Source organism: Euphorbia lathyris, chromosome 1 (assembly GCF_963576675.1).
Source record: "Euphorbia lathyris chromosome 1, ddEupLath1.1, whole genome shotgun sequence".
Classification (NCBI taxonomy): domain Eukaryota; kingdom Viridiplantae; phylum Streptophyta; class Magnoliopsida; order Malpighiales; family Euphorbiaceae; genus Euphorbia; species Euphorbia lathyris.
The window spans coordinates 63415470-63430367 of record NC_088910.1 but is presented as its reverse complement, the minus strand read 5'-3'; the positions used below and the strand labels follow the sequence as shown (position 1 = coordinate 63430367).

Below are 14898 nucleotides of genomic sequence, written 5' to 3'. Positions count from 1 at the left end.
GAAGAGTTGATGATGGTGGGAGGGAATCATAAACATAGATAGTTGTAAAAAAGAAATAGGTTATTAGGTAAGCACAAATGTAGAGTAGCGAACCCCCAATGAGTAAACAAGCTGTCAACAACCGTTTGACTCGTCTTTTTTATTTTATTTTATTATATTTTCCCTTCTTCTTCTTCTTCTCCGTTACCTTCACAAATTAGGAAGTTAGTAATTTTAGTATTTAAACAAAAAGAAAAAGAAAAAAGAAAAAGAAAAACGAAAACTAGCTGGTTTGGTTTAGAAGAGAGAGAGAGAGGCCCAGGTGTGACTATAAGAGCATCAATTTCCACTACGCCATCTCCCCTCTCTCCCCCCTCCATTTCCTAATGGACCCACCACCACCTCCTCCGCAACAAACTCCTGCTTCTGCCACCACCGCCGCCGTCTCCTGCACCTCTACTCCCACCACCAACTCTATTCCTCCTCACATCTCCGCCTCTAATACCGCCGCCGCCGCCGCCGCCGCCGCCGCCGTTTCCACCTACCCCGACTCCACCGATTCCACTCCTCGCTCTCGTACCACCGATTCCTACTTCAATGACCCGCCTCTCCTCTCTTCAAAGCTCCGTCTCATGTGTTCTTACGGCGGCCACATCGTCCCTCGTCCTCACGACAAGTCCCTCTGCTACGTCGGGGGAGACACTCGCATCGTTGTTGTCGACCGCCACACCACTCTTTCTTCCCTCTCTTCCCGTCTTGCCAATACTCTTCTCAACGGCCGTGCTTTCACTCTTAAATATCAGCTCCCCAGTGAGGACTTGGATTCTCTAATTTCTGTCACTACCGATGAGGATCTGGAGAATATGATCGATGAGTATGACCGTACCAATAGCAACGCTGCCAATTCTGGGAAACCGTCGCGGCTTCGTTTGTTTCTATTTCCCCTCAAACCGGATTCGTCTCAGTCTATTGGGCCGATTTTGGAAAGTAATGCTAAGTCTGAAGACTGGTTCTTAAACGCGTTGAATGGGGCGGCTGGATTGCTGAATAGAGGGTTTTCTGATTCAGCTTCGGTCAATTGCTTGCTTGGGCTTGATGATGATAGTCTCAATGGGAATACTAATCTTGATTTGGTTGGGGGTGGTGTTAGAGATGTGGAGGCGTTGCAGAAGAATGTCAAGCAGGGTCAGGATGTCCATTCGGTGCCTGATTCTCCCATGTTGGAGAATTCGTCTTCATTTGGCTCTACTTCTTCTTCACCTTCTCTTGCCAATTTGCCTCCGATTAGAGTTCATGTGGAGGATGGTTCTGTTGGAGCTGGAGGGATTAGAGGGGTTTTGCAGGATCAGAAAGTGGTTGGGATCGAGGAGCAGTTTGCACAGATTAATGTTAGTGGCGGTGGTGGTGGTGTTGGCCAAAAAAAAGATGATTGTTTTATGCCTATTTCATCACCCCCGCCGATGCCAGTTTCTATAGCTATTTCAGGTGTGCCGGTGGGGCCTCCGATGATGGTGGGCGATTATCATAATCGTATATACTCTGATGATGAGAGATCAGACCATGGGGTTCCACTTGGTTATAGGAAGCCGTCCCTGCCGCAATCGCAGCCGCCTCAGACACAGCAGAAATCATCAAGTGGTGGAGAAGCGCAATTACCTTCTCCAGATTCCGTTTCTAGGTACTTACAGATGCTCCTTTATTACATTTGCTTGATCTCTTAGATGATATATGAATTTTATAGCAACGTTATTACTTGATTGGGTTTGAATTGTATTGTTGATTTGTTGTTTTAATTATATTTCAGTGATAATAGCGTTAGCAATGCTATAAATCGACAAAAACCCATGATTTATCAAAATCAGGTTATGCATATTCCAGCTGGAGTTAGCAGGGGTGCTTCTAATCCAGTTGATACAAAGATGAATGTCTCTGATCCAAATCCCCAAATTCAGATTCAGCAACAAGTTCAGGATTCTGGGTATGTATTGCAACCCCAATTTGAACAACAGCAGCAGCCACAGCAACCGCAACAGTTCATTCATGCTGGTACTCATTACATTCAACATCACCCGGGCGGGGCTGTTCCCATGCCAGCATATTACTCTGTTTACCCTCCTCAGCAACAACATCATCACCAGCTTGATCAGCAATACCCAGTTTACTATGTCCAAACAAGACAACCCCAAGCCTATAATTTACCTATGCAGCAATCTAGTATGAATGAACCAACGGCTACAGTCCCTTGTAACCCCCAAACACAGCCAAATCCAACAATGGCACCTCCTCAGGCCACCTATAATCCTATGAGGAATGCTCCAATGGCCAAACCTGAAATGGCCAATTCAGGCATGTATAGAACAGCAAATGCTGGTACACCCCAATTAGTTCAGGTCTCTTCTAACCAACATCAACAGCAGTATGTTGGTTACTCTCAAGTTCATCATCCCTCCCAGTCTGGTTCTCCAGTTTCTGGTGTCCCTGCTAATTATGGTTACGAGTTTGCAGATCCTGCTCATGCACAGATTTACTATACTCAGCCTATTGCTCCCACAATTCCATCCCATTACCAAACTATGACTGCAGGTGGAGCAGTTGTACTGCCAGAATCTTCTCAGCTTCCTAATGACAGCATCAAGCAACAGAACAGAACTTCCCAGCCAATATAGGCCCATTGGAAAGGGTAAGAGAAAAAGAAACAATTTTGAATGAAGGGTGTGTGGATTTACATGTTTAATTTTAATTTTTTTATTCTAGTTTTATATTGGTATTGGTTTGTGGTTATGTATTTGTGGTAGATAATAAGGAACGTTGGTCACATATTTACCCTTTTTTGTGTATTATATTGTTTAGTGTCATAGGAAATGAAAGTAATCTGGGGTTATATACTGTAAAAGCTCAAACTTCATAATATATTATTGTTATGTGCAGTTGATATGGTATGAGTTAATAAATGTTTATATAAAAGGTAAGAGCTTTTAATCAATTATTTCATTTTGTGGTATTCACATTTGCATAGACATTGGTAAATGAAGTTTTTGATCAATTTACTTGTGAATGAATAAAATGAAGTGCATTTGGTCCATAAGAAACAGGACATTTGGTTATGGAGAGCAGCTTTGTATGTTGTTTTGTTCCTTTTGCCCTTTCTAGTTTTGATAACTTTATGAGTGCATATTATACTCTAATTAGAAAAGTGCTTATATTACAGTCCATTCTTCACTGGTTTTTTTGAAATCTTAGCTGGCGTTGGGCCATCCTCCACTTCATGTAAATTAGTCCGCGTAGCGTTTCTCTCAAAAAATAAAAATAATAAAATAATCCTACAGATAAAATGTCATGCTTAAAGAATTATTCTTAAATATGGTGCATTTGTTTCTCTTTAAAGTCACTTTCAGTTCAGTTTGATGAGCCAATTTCCAGTCTTGAAGGCAGTAATCCTTGTGAGGGGGAGGATTTAGCAAGGACCGGGATCCTTGTGAGGATCCTGCACATAAAATATGAATCTTGTTGTGTCATCGCAAATATATAAAATCATTGGCATAGTAAAATTACATATGACGATGACAAAAAAGCAAAAAAAAAATAATTAAATCTCTGAACTTTATATGTTGTAAGGATTAAACATTTTATTAATTATTTTTTCACATTAAGCCATTAATCAATGATTTTGTTATTGATGTGGTCTTTATTTAATTTTTACGTCAAGTTTGGGAGAGGAGAATATCGATTTGACGATTCTAATGTTGAAAATCATAGAATATCAAGTTTGAAAGAACTTAATAAAATTAATTTCTGTAATTTCTTGTTATTTTTTACTCTCTATCTCTATGTACCGGTCAATCAACTGAATACACACAAATCTGTATAACTCTCTCATGTGGACGGCAGCTACTATTTGGACATTGTTATGATTCTATTATTAGGTAATTATTGAAATAGCAACTAGTATGAGGACTCAAATCCAATTTACCAAGTATTGGGGAAAGTTGTCACTTAAATGTTATCAAAACTCAAGTCGACGTGAATTGATTGATTTGGCCTCCCACCAACTGGAACATACATTTTCCTTAAGCTCATCAATTAATATTTTGACCTAAAACAGAGAATCTGCAGAGGGTATTAGATTCTCTCTCGAGTATAAACGTCCAAGGTTTTATTTATCGACATTCAAGAAATTTCAGGTGATTAACCCTATAACCACGTGTTTACAAAACCTTAATGGAGTTGCTGTCTTCCCATTCTTCCCTTAATTTCAGTGAAGGACTATTATCAAATTTTTAACCAAAAATAGGAAATCCCACCAAGTAACAATTATTATTTTTCTACTTGTAGTAAATAAAAATAGATGCACCAAATGTTGCAAAATAATAATACAAGTGTACCACTTTTTTCTTGTTTTGTAACTGAATTTATCATTTGAATATTAAATTTTTATGTAATTATTCTTAGAGCAATTCTAGTGGGATGATTTAGTTGTTACTTACACTTGTTTTTGTAACTGAATTTATCATTTGAATATTAAATTTTTATGTAATTATTCTTAGAGCAATTCTAGTGGGATGATTTAGTTGTTAATTACACTTGTTTTTGTAACTGAATTTATCATTTGAATATTAAATTTTTACGTAATTACGTAATTATTCTTAGAGCAATTAAGTGGGATGATTTAGTTATTACTAAATGGATTAAGTAACAACTACCCGTTAGAGAGCTCATGACTTGCATATTACCGAATTAAGTTTGTTACCTCTGTTGCTAACAAACAGTGTTTGATCCCCTAAAATCCAAAAATAATCTGTTTGCAAGCCACACCAGGGCGCAAGAGCGCTGGATCTGGCGCGTGGTCTGGCACGTTATGTGTCAAGCGTGTCTTGTGCAGATTATTTTTTTTAGTAAAAAATGCTATTAATCCCTAGTTAATTATAATTTTGGTCCCTCTTATTAATTAATATTTTTTTACCCCACAATATTTTAAAAAGCTACAACCTCTCTAATAGGATGTTACTTATCCTTGTTACTAAATGCATCCAAGTGACAATAGTTGTTACCAGCTCTTATAACTCCAAGTGGGTTTCAATCAATTTAAAAATAAATTAAGAGAAAATACTAGTTGACATCTCAACCTTCAACGATCAAGAGCAGAGCAGAGATGGGTGATTGTTTGCCTGCGCCTACAATGATATACCATATCAATCAAGTGGCTTGGCTGCCTTCTAAGTTATGACTTATGCCTAACTATTGGACCACATTCTTTCAAAATGCTGCTGCAGCTGCTGCTTATTCTCCAAATGCCACCTTTAATCTAATCATTGCATTCAAATAATCATCTATCTAGACTTCAACATATTACAACAGCCGCCTAAGTGTCTGCTAAAGTGATCTTCAAAATCTATATTCAGAAGAATTCAACATTACCAAATTTCTTATGGATACACATTCATTCATTCATTCACAGTGACCTTGTACACTCTCACACACTGATCACCTCCACAGCTACCAAGTTCCAAACTATTGCAATCTTCACTCTTTTCATTGTTTCTCCAAGACATTCGGTTTACTGACGAAACATGGCATATGGAAGGATCTAGCCGTACGGTAAGAGCAACCACCACATCTTGTGCTCTGATACTGCCATCCTCAGATCTTTTGATGGTAAGGCTCCACAACTCAATGAGTCCAGTTTCCATTCCAACTGCGACAAGTCCCTGATTTCGTTGACGATCAATGCCAACCCAAGACAGGGCAGTTACACTGCTGTTGAATTGTGGTAAAGTCGTTATCTGTTTAACCGAAGATTGTTTCTCCACTGCCCAGATCTTCACTGTCTTGTCCCTTGAACCAGTTGCAAATTCATGACCAAATGGATTCCAAGAACATGACCATATAATTCTCTTGTGAGCTTCTTGTCTTGCTACAAGCTGGTAACTAATCTCATCGGTACCTATACAAGAAATTACTTGTAAAGTTTCATTTCAGGTGGCTCATTAGGGTATTTCGTCACATAAACTGAAATTATACTATCTATACAAATTAACCTTTGTCCATAAACTCACTGAAGATAAAATGACATAAATCTATTTCTGACTGGAAGAGGTAAAAACAAAATTTCATTCACATGACATCCTCTATCCTAAGATAGGTTATGCCCATCAGGAGGACTTAAAATGCAATGCATGTTGAACTTGTGAATAGAAAGGCACAAACAATACAAGGAAGCACTTTCAAAAATGCTTGTTAATAACTACCTGTTCTTAAGATTCTGAAAATGGAGAATTGTCGATCTCTTGAGACAGCCAAAAGCATACTATCATCATGAGAGAATTCCATCTGTGTAACTGTTAAGCTATGAGACTGCAAGCGACCAACTGATTTCCAGGAACCTACTTGCCACAGCCATATTTCTGCTACTGTTGCTGACTGGGCCTGCAATAAAACACTCATTTGAAATAGTTCACAAGCCTAAGATAGATGCAGACTGCAGCATGCAGAGAGACAAAAATCAATCAAGAAATTAAAGTTGAAAGTTTTGGACAGTTTGATAAACCGTAATATTACTAAATTACATCGAATTAGTATCTTGATGATGGATAATTAGTCCATATTTTAGCAGTATAACAAATAATATGGTCATACATCACATATGAAATCAATTTCACATTTATTTCAAGAAAGTGCTACATGCATGGTATGGAAAGAAACACGCCCTCTACAGAAGAATACAAGGCTCATCAACATCTTCCCCATATCACTTTCTGGCAACCATGATAGTTTTCTTTGTTATATTGTGTCAAAATTTCAACATGTATATGTGGACTATGCAATAGATGAGTTTAGCCACTAAAGTACAGTATCATAATTGATCATTATTATTATATAGCAATTACTAATGGTTTCATATGATGGTTCATGTTAGCCGACCCCGAATCATTTCGAGACTAAGGCTTTGTTGTTGTTGTTCCAAATAGATTCCGTCCATAAACCAAGTAATATTTTCTCTCACAGACTTCATTAAGTGCAGATGATAATCCCTACTTATTTTTGGACAACTTCGCATTTAAAAAAGAACTTTGGTGCTTTTCACGAGTTCTAATATATTTAGGGTGTGTTTGTTTTAAACTTCAGAATGGGAAATGGAAACGGAATGTGGCGGAATCAGAATCGTTCAATATGTTTGGTTCAATCTGAAATCGGAATGTAATTTCCTTTGAAGCTATTTGGTTTTTTAATGATCGGAATCGAAATGAGTACAAAATTTATTAAAAATAGTTTAGTAAATAATAATACTAATGATAACTTCAATTAAACTAAATAATAATAAAAAAATTTAAATCATCCAGAAAATAAATTAATGGTTTATTAATGATAACTTTTTCTTTTACTGTAAAAAAAAGTTGTATTATAAACTAGTAGGAAAAGCATTTGCATGTAATATATCTATAAATTATAAATTATGAATGGATGTGTACGTGTGATTTGGTAAAATAGTGGTGGGCTTGTGTTGGTAAAACGTGGATATGTTATATGTTTTTTTTTTTTTTTTTTTTTTTTTTTTTTTTTTTTTTTAAATCATTAGGAGTGGGAATGAAATTTGATTGAAGTGAAAAGGAGAGGGAATGAATAATTGTCATAATAAGGGGAATAATTCACTATCATTCCCATTCCATAGTCTAAGTTTATCTAACCAAACACTCCTAGGTCAATCAGGTTTTGATAGTTAATATATCACTATTTCTTGCTGACCAGAATATTTATATATTCCAAAATCAGATGCAGTGAGTTTACCATGCAAACAAATGATGAAAAATATCCTATCAGGCTCATTGATTGCAGACATGTAAACTCGTGATCCTAACAAATGAAATGTTATTCACTTCAAATGCATGCTCTGCAACAGAACATAACGATATAATAACATTTTAGCAACAATACTGAATAATAAATTGCCAATACAATTTTAAGTTCCCTCCAGTTAGCCATGCACATCCTCGCCTACGGTAGGTGAACTCACCCAGCCATTCACATATATTTTCAGATAGAGTATAGAAGACAGATATATACCTTACATGATGAAGCAACAAGTTTTCCTTCATGATCACAACATAAAGAAAACAACTCATTTCCATGACCGTACAGTTTGTGCGACTCCGGCCACAGGGTGTTGTACGCCAATTGATCTTCGATTGGAGCTTCAGTAAACACAACTGGAACTGCATCAGGAATGCTTTCAAGGGTATCAAGACCATTATTCCCATTCCTATCTGGAGCATCGTGATTAGCTGCAGAAAACAAAATCATTAAAATGTTCTATAATTTTTAATCAGCTGTTGAACAGGCAACAAGTTGGTTCAATTTCTCAAACTAATTACAAAGGGAACAAGTTGGGGGATGCTAACATGATCTGTATAAAGTGGAAACATCATCAGTGACACAAGCATTCCGCTGGAATCAGTACTGGAATTACTGATGGGAATACTGACTACAGAAAGAAGTTGTGACAGGTCAAAAGAGGCATACTAAGCTTATAATGCAAGTCCTGGAACTGGAAATATGCAGGTACCCGTACCCAATCTAGTCTACATATATCAATTGGGTGTAATTTTCTTATGATCCATTTGCAAATTGCAACCCAGAAGCATATATGGAGAGGAGAGAGAGAGAAGACTCACAATGCACGTAGATAGGTTTCTGTGACAGCCCAAGGGCAGACATATTTGCACCCAAAATCTGGACATCCTCTTCAACTTCATTATGGAGATTAGAATTTTGAGATGTGGTATGACTTAATGTTTTTAAAAAAGACAAAGGAGCCTCAAAAACTCTGGCAACTTTCTCATCAGCTCCACTCACAAAACGATGGTTGCCCTTTCCTTGGATGATGCACGCACAGTTAATGTCATGACCATGAATTTGAGGGCGAGAAATTTCATGCCAAGACTCTTCATTTGAGGGAGAAGCTTCATTTTTCCATGGGGCAAAAACACGAGTTGTCTGAAATGAAGATTGAGAGTTAGTGACTATTTTAAGAGATGTGTAATATAGCATTCAGACTTATCTGTTCAAAACACATTGCTTTACAATTTATATACAGTTGTATGAGCCTATCGGACACCAAAATAAAAACAGAACTTGAAATATAAACTAGTTTCAATTACTACCAGCACCAACTGTCTTCAAGTAGTTATTTTGTTGATTGTCTTTATCCCTGTGAATATTGCTTAATAGCATGCAGAAAGAAGGGAGCATGTGAATTCACATTTATTTTAGAAGTTTGCCATTTGACAATTGAGAATAATCCGAGGAAATCCAAATAAACTAACTGCAAACACAATCCAGCTTTAAGATGTTCAATGACACTAATCATATCATAAACATTAATGTATGCATGCAAGGCACAAACCTTAGCTTAGTGGTTCCGGAAAGGCCTGGAAGTTAATTTCTACATTTCATACTTTCAATTCAAGCTTTTCAATTAAACATCAGATCAGAATTCTATTTATATCTACTAAATCATTCATTAAACAGTCCATGATTAACTTTTCATTTTATAGGTTGTAAGAAACTAACTATAATCTCATTCGTCATGGATGATATTTGACAGGTGCACCATATATATTTAATCAAAAGACTCATCCGGAGAATATAGTCTTTCATATGAACAACATTATCCAAAAAGTACGCTCTGAACCATAAGCATGCATGATCAGATATTTCAGATATGATATTATTCAAGGAACTATTTCTTATCACTAAAAAAACAAATCACCTGGTCATGACTGACTGATAATATGTATTCACCAGACCTTGCCCACACAATGTCTGTTACCGCAGCAAAATGCCCAGATGGGATCTTCTGTGGTTTCCAATTATCCATATTGATACCAACATTTTTCCACATATGAAAGGATCCACCATATCCATGTGCCACAATTGCCTTTCCGTCTGAACTCCAGTGACCCCCATAAAATCCAAGAGCAGAATGACTTAATTCCCCAACAGTGACCACATTCATCCAGATACCAGTTTTCTTTTCTGGTTGCCATATCATCATTGTCTTGTCCATTGAAGCAGACAAAATGCTTTGAGGTTGATGGTAGGTACCCCTGTCAGCAGATGTGGTTAAAGGGGGTTGCCACTCGACTGAGTAAACCCAATCCTCATGTCCAATTAGAAGAGATTCTAATGATATCTGATAAGTCGAAGAACCAGCTACAAGTACAGGACCCTCAATATAAGAAGCCAGGCTAATGTCCTCTTTCTTGTACATGCCCGTGCAGTTGGCTAATGAACCTCTAGGAGCCATTTTCCATATGCGAATTCCTTTGTCTTGAGAAGAACTTACAAGCAAAATGCTATTGTCTACACCATCCATACAAATTGGTAATGAGAAGTCCAAACTACGAATCCAATCTGTATGTGCCTTCAACTCACAAGCATGGATGAACTGGATACATAAGATTAGACAGTACCCATTATATCTTAGCCGCCCACAGAAAAAAGAACATGCAAATGTGTATACAACTCAAGCTAGATACCTTTCCTGTCCTCTCCCCACAGTATATATGAATTTTGCTATCTAATCCCCCCATTGCAAGGACTATATAGTTGGAATTTCCAGGTAATTCAGCCAATGATAGAGCCACCATAGCCTTCGAGCCAACAAAGAGGGTCTCTAGACATGATAATTTACATTCACCTACAGTAACAGAATTCAATTATCACAAAGCAACATGCTGTTTTAGCATTAAATTTTGCATAACCTAGCAGTACCAAATAATCAATCACACAATCATGTCTCATTGAATCCAAGGACCAAATAATTCTTCATCCAAAACCTATCACTTGGTTGATTCTATCATATTGTAAAACTAAATTCAAGCAATACTTAACTGTAAATTAAGACAAGTGAGATCGAAAACTTATTTTACATTCTTATGATGCACTTCCATGACCCTCAAAACAATAAGACCAAATGCAAGTTAAATAATTAGGCAATAATTTATCCCTATCCATTATGAGACGGAAAGGAAAAAACACACACACCATTGAAGGCCCTATGAATTTGAACAGCACGTATATCTCACATAATATATTCTCTCTTCAATTCTCCCTCTTGCTGGTGCTGGATGAATAACATATGCATTACGCATAGATATAAAAACAAACAACAATACACGTATATCAAACAGCAGAAAAACTAAAAAAGAAGTTCAAAACATTGAACTACCAAAAATTGAGTTATTTCAGTACTAACAACTTATTTTTCACAAGGATGGTTGGAAAAGATGGAACCGTATAGCTAAACCGAAATAGTTGGGATTAAGGCTTGTTATAGTTGTGACTACTCTCTTAAAGAATAACAAAGAGGGGTCTGGTAAAGTAAGAAAAGAAAACACCCATACGATCAACTATTGGAGTGCATTTCATGGCAATATCAATAACAAGCAGTCTAAACATTCTGAATGTTAAGTTGTATAACTGATGAAAGCAACGAAAAAATTCGTAATTTTTGTCTTACCACCAGGAGAAGATGGAATGATCAGTTCCCATATGTAAACTGTGCCATCAGAGGAAGTAGATGCAAAGAGTGCTTCTGTTTTAGAAATCATAATCCCAGTGATGCATGTAACGCTCTTCTTGTGTGACTGGGGTAACTGTAATACTTGTTGCCACTGTAAATGGAACCAAAGAGAAAATGAAAGAAGAAACAACTGTACATAACATAAACATAGAACAGCAGACTGCCTTTTTCTCTGGTATCTCTTTGATATCCAGAAATACCAAATCATTTAGGTACCACCAAAGCAGAAAGAGCATAGCTATGACAACTATAAGTCGAAGGTGTTAGTAAATGCAAATTGCAAGGCAGTTACAAACAAGGAGACATGCACAAGAATTTTCAGACATTAGCAAAATATTTTGCATATAATAATACTGAAGTCAAAATTAAATTAAAATCTCAAAATGTCACCTTTCTTTCAGCAAGCGACACTTCCCAAAGGATAATGACACCATCAGAATCTCCAGAAAGCATATAGTGCTGCTCTAAGTGATTTGCTGTGTACAAATAGCAATGTCCATTAAGAAGTTAAAAAACAAAAACCAGTGAAGAAAAAATGCAATATTTTGATTTCTTACTTCTGAGGCTTTTTAACTTATTTATAACTCTCCAAACTAAAGAAATTAACTATATTTCAAGATAGGAGGGAAGTGAGGTAGAAATAGCCTGTAAGCTTTAAAGTTAATGCTCAAAATGATTTTTTTTCTTTGAACTTCCTCCTTGTTTTGTCGTTTCATAACATTCCTCGGCAACCAATAAAGCATGGAGAATTTATAAACCTAATTCAAATTTAAATACTGAAGCAACTAAAATAAAGAACGTTGATACTGAACACAGCAATTGAACAAAAAAAAAAGTACCTCTGAAAGCAAACTTATTGGATGGAATCCAGTGGGTGCAATTGACAGAGGCCCTGTGGCCCGGAAGTGTAGTCAAAATCTGAGCAGTCTGCTCCAAAATTCCAAATTCCAAAACCGAAGGTAAGAGTTAGAATACAAGAGCATAAATCCAGAAGATGAAATCAAAAGGAAGAGAAGGAGACCTCCGGGAAGAATATAGCGACGGCGTTTTGGGCACCAAAGGAAACCAAACCACAGGCACCCCATGAAACATTGTTCACTACTCTGTTGCATCCTGCTCCTATAAACAGTCTCTTCACTTCGACTCCATTGCTATTAGCATTGGACTTTGTAGACATAATGGTTTGAATATGTGAAGACTTGAGAAAAAGTTGAAGTGATTTTTAGTTTGAGAAATCGAATTGAAAGAGGCGGCCGAACTGTAGACTTTGTATTAGCGTTCAGGCAGTAGTGAAAGGAGAAGTTCTACAAAGGAAGCTCGACAAGAAGCCGGAAGGAAAAAGGAAAAGTTGCTGTGCCATTAATTGGGCTTTAACGATATGAGAAGGATGGCCTGGTCCAAAATCAAACATTACATTGCAGTATTTTACATTGTAAATTTAGGTACAAATTCACTTTTTAAAAACTTGTTAAAACTATATAACACGTTAGAATTTTAAATTATATATTTTTTTTTTTTTTGAAAACAAAACCCATTTATTAAACTAAAGGATTCACATCCTTAAAAATTATATCAGCAAGCCAGCGCGGCAAAGAAGAAGAGACAAAATCGCTAGCATTGGAACATGCATGTCGTGCAACCAAATGGACAGCACCGTTCTCTAGGCGAGGAATAACAGAAATTTTAAAATCTTGGTGTAAAAATTAAGGGTTTAATATATTTTAACGGTTGGAATTTATAAATTAAGGGTTTAAATTATATTGTCTAGGGTTTAGGTTTTATGAATTAGAGTTTAAATTTTTTAACTTAGAATATAAAAATATAGTTTATTTATTATATATAGCAAATAAGGTGCCTTCTATGGTTATTAATTCTATAGTTAATTATGATATTCATGGAGAAAGCCCAACAAAATACCATCAAACTTTTTTTTATCCAAAATATTAACAATCCCAAAATTTCAACGCAAATGTAGATGAAGCAGAGAGGAGCGAGATTTGCGGAATTTTAAGGGTGTCCGCTCCGTTAGACACTGGATGATACCTTGGTTTACCTTCTCCTATTGGAAGGTCCAAAAGGGCAATCTTCAGTTTTCTGAAGGATCAGTTAAGAAAGAAATTTGCTTCTTGGACTTCCAGGTTCCTATCAGCTGCAGGGAATGATGTATTTATCAAAGCTGTTGCCCAAGCACTACCCAATTTTTGCATGAGTACGTTTCTTCTTCCGACATCCACTTGTGATGATTTATAAAAAAAATGATGAATTATTTCTGGTGGGTTTCGAAGGATGACGGTAGTAAGAAACTTCACTGGTGCAGTTGGGATAAGCTTAGTCTGAGAAAAGAGAATGGAGGTTTGGGTTTCAGGAGCCTGAGGGAGTTTAATTTGGCCATATTGGGTAAACAATGATGGAAGTTGATTGATAGTCCTAATACGTTGGTAAGTCGTTTGTTGAAAGCCAAATATTTTGCTAATAGCATTTTCCTTTCTTCAAAATTGGGTAGTAATCCAAGTTTTATTTGGAGAAGCGTATGGAGTTCAATTGGTGTATTGCAAAGTGGCATTCAGTTTAGATTGGGATGCGGTACGAGGGTGTCGGTGTGGAAAGATCATTGGATTGATAGAGATAGGGATCGTTGTGCACAAGTTGCGGAACGTGATTACAATAGGAATGTAGTAGTAGCTGATCTGTTTATCCTTAGGACGAGATTTTGGGACTTGGCAAAGGTGCATAGATGGTTTTGTCCAATGGACATAGCGGCAATTGCACGTGTGGATCGAACAAACATGTTCATGGCTCCTCTAGAGGCTGATATGAACCCATCAGCCTCGAATTATAACCGAGAACCCAAGACACATGTTGACACTAGTAGAAATTCTCTCGGTTCCTTCAGGCCACCTCTGAGCTTGACAAACAGATTGAACTTAGTGCAAAAAATGAAATACGTAAGAAGGGTGCACTTTATTGTAAAGAAGTTCAGAAAAACATAAATCTCAGAAAGAGGAAAATTGAGCACTTTATTCCTATTTATAAAAAAATTCACGCCAAGACAATGAAACAACACATTCAATGGGACTCACCAGAAACGACGCTCCTTGAGAACCTCAATAGTCTTTTATCTATCTATTCCTGCGTAGAGTGTCCCTAAGCATGTGGCATCATCACGCTGGAAAGCAAAAGCGATGGGAGAACCAGTCTACAAAAAGACCACACGCTTTGTGAAATAACATCAGTTTTCAATAAGTGTATTTGGATGTCTCGCCTACGTAAGAGCGAGAATTAGATACAACAAAGATGCAAGATATATGTGATAGACATTCATAATGCCTAATTTATACTTT

The 14898-nt window shown here is 36.8% G+C and overlaps 2 protein-coding genes across 2 annotated transcripts; one reads left to right on the top strand and one right to left on the bottom strand.

Annotated features, from left to right (window-relative positions):
- The first annotated feature begins 225 nt into the window (after positions 1-225).
- On the top strand, positions 226-2911 carry LOC136235505 (RAF-like serine/threonine-protein kinase PRAF). The gene is made up of 2 exons (XM_066025219.1): positions 226-1657; positions 1784-2911. Exons 1-2 carry the CDS (start codon positions 366-368, stop codon positions 2643-2645), a joined length of 2154 nt encoding a protein of 717 aa, XP_065881291.1. The 5' UTR covers positions 226-365; the 3' UTR covers positions 2646-2911.
- Positions 2912-5268: 2357 nt separating this feature from the next.
- On the bottom strand, positions 5269-12899 carry LOC136235496 (elongator complex protein 2). The gene is made up of 10 exons (XM_066025208.1): positions 12579-12899; positions 12397-12484; positions 11948-12033; positions 11495-11648; positions 10512-10672; positions 9743-10420; positions 8646-8967; positions 8038-8255; positions 6225-6402; positions 5269-5920 (listed from the first exon to the last, which is right to left on the bottom strand). The coding sequence occupies exons 1-10, from the start codon at positions 12732-12734 to the stop codon at positions 5421-5423; spliced, it is 2541 nt and encodes an 846-aa protein (XP_065881280.1). The 5' UTR covers positions 12735-12899; the 3' UTR covers positions 5269-5420.
- Between the last annotated feature and the right edge of the window lie 1999 nt (positions 12900-14898).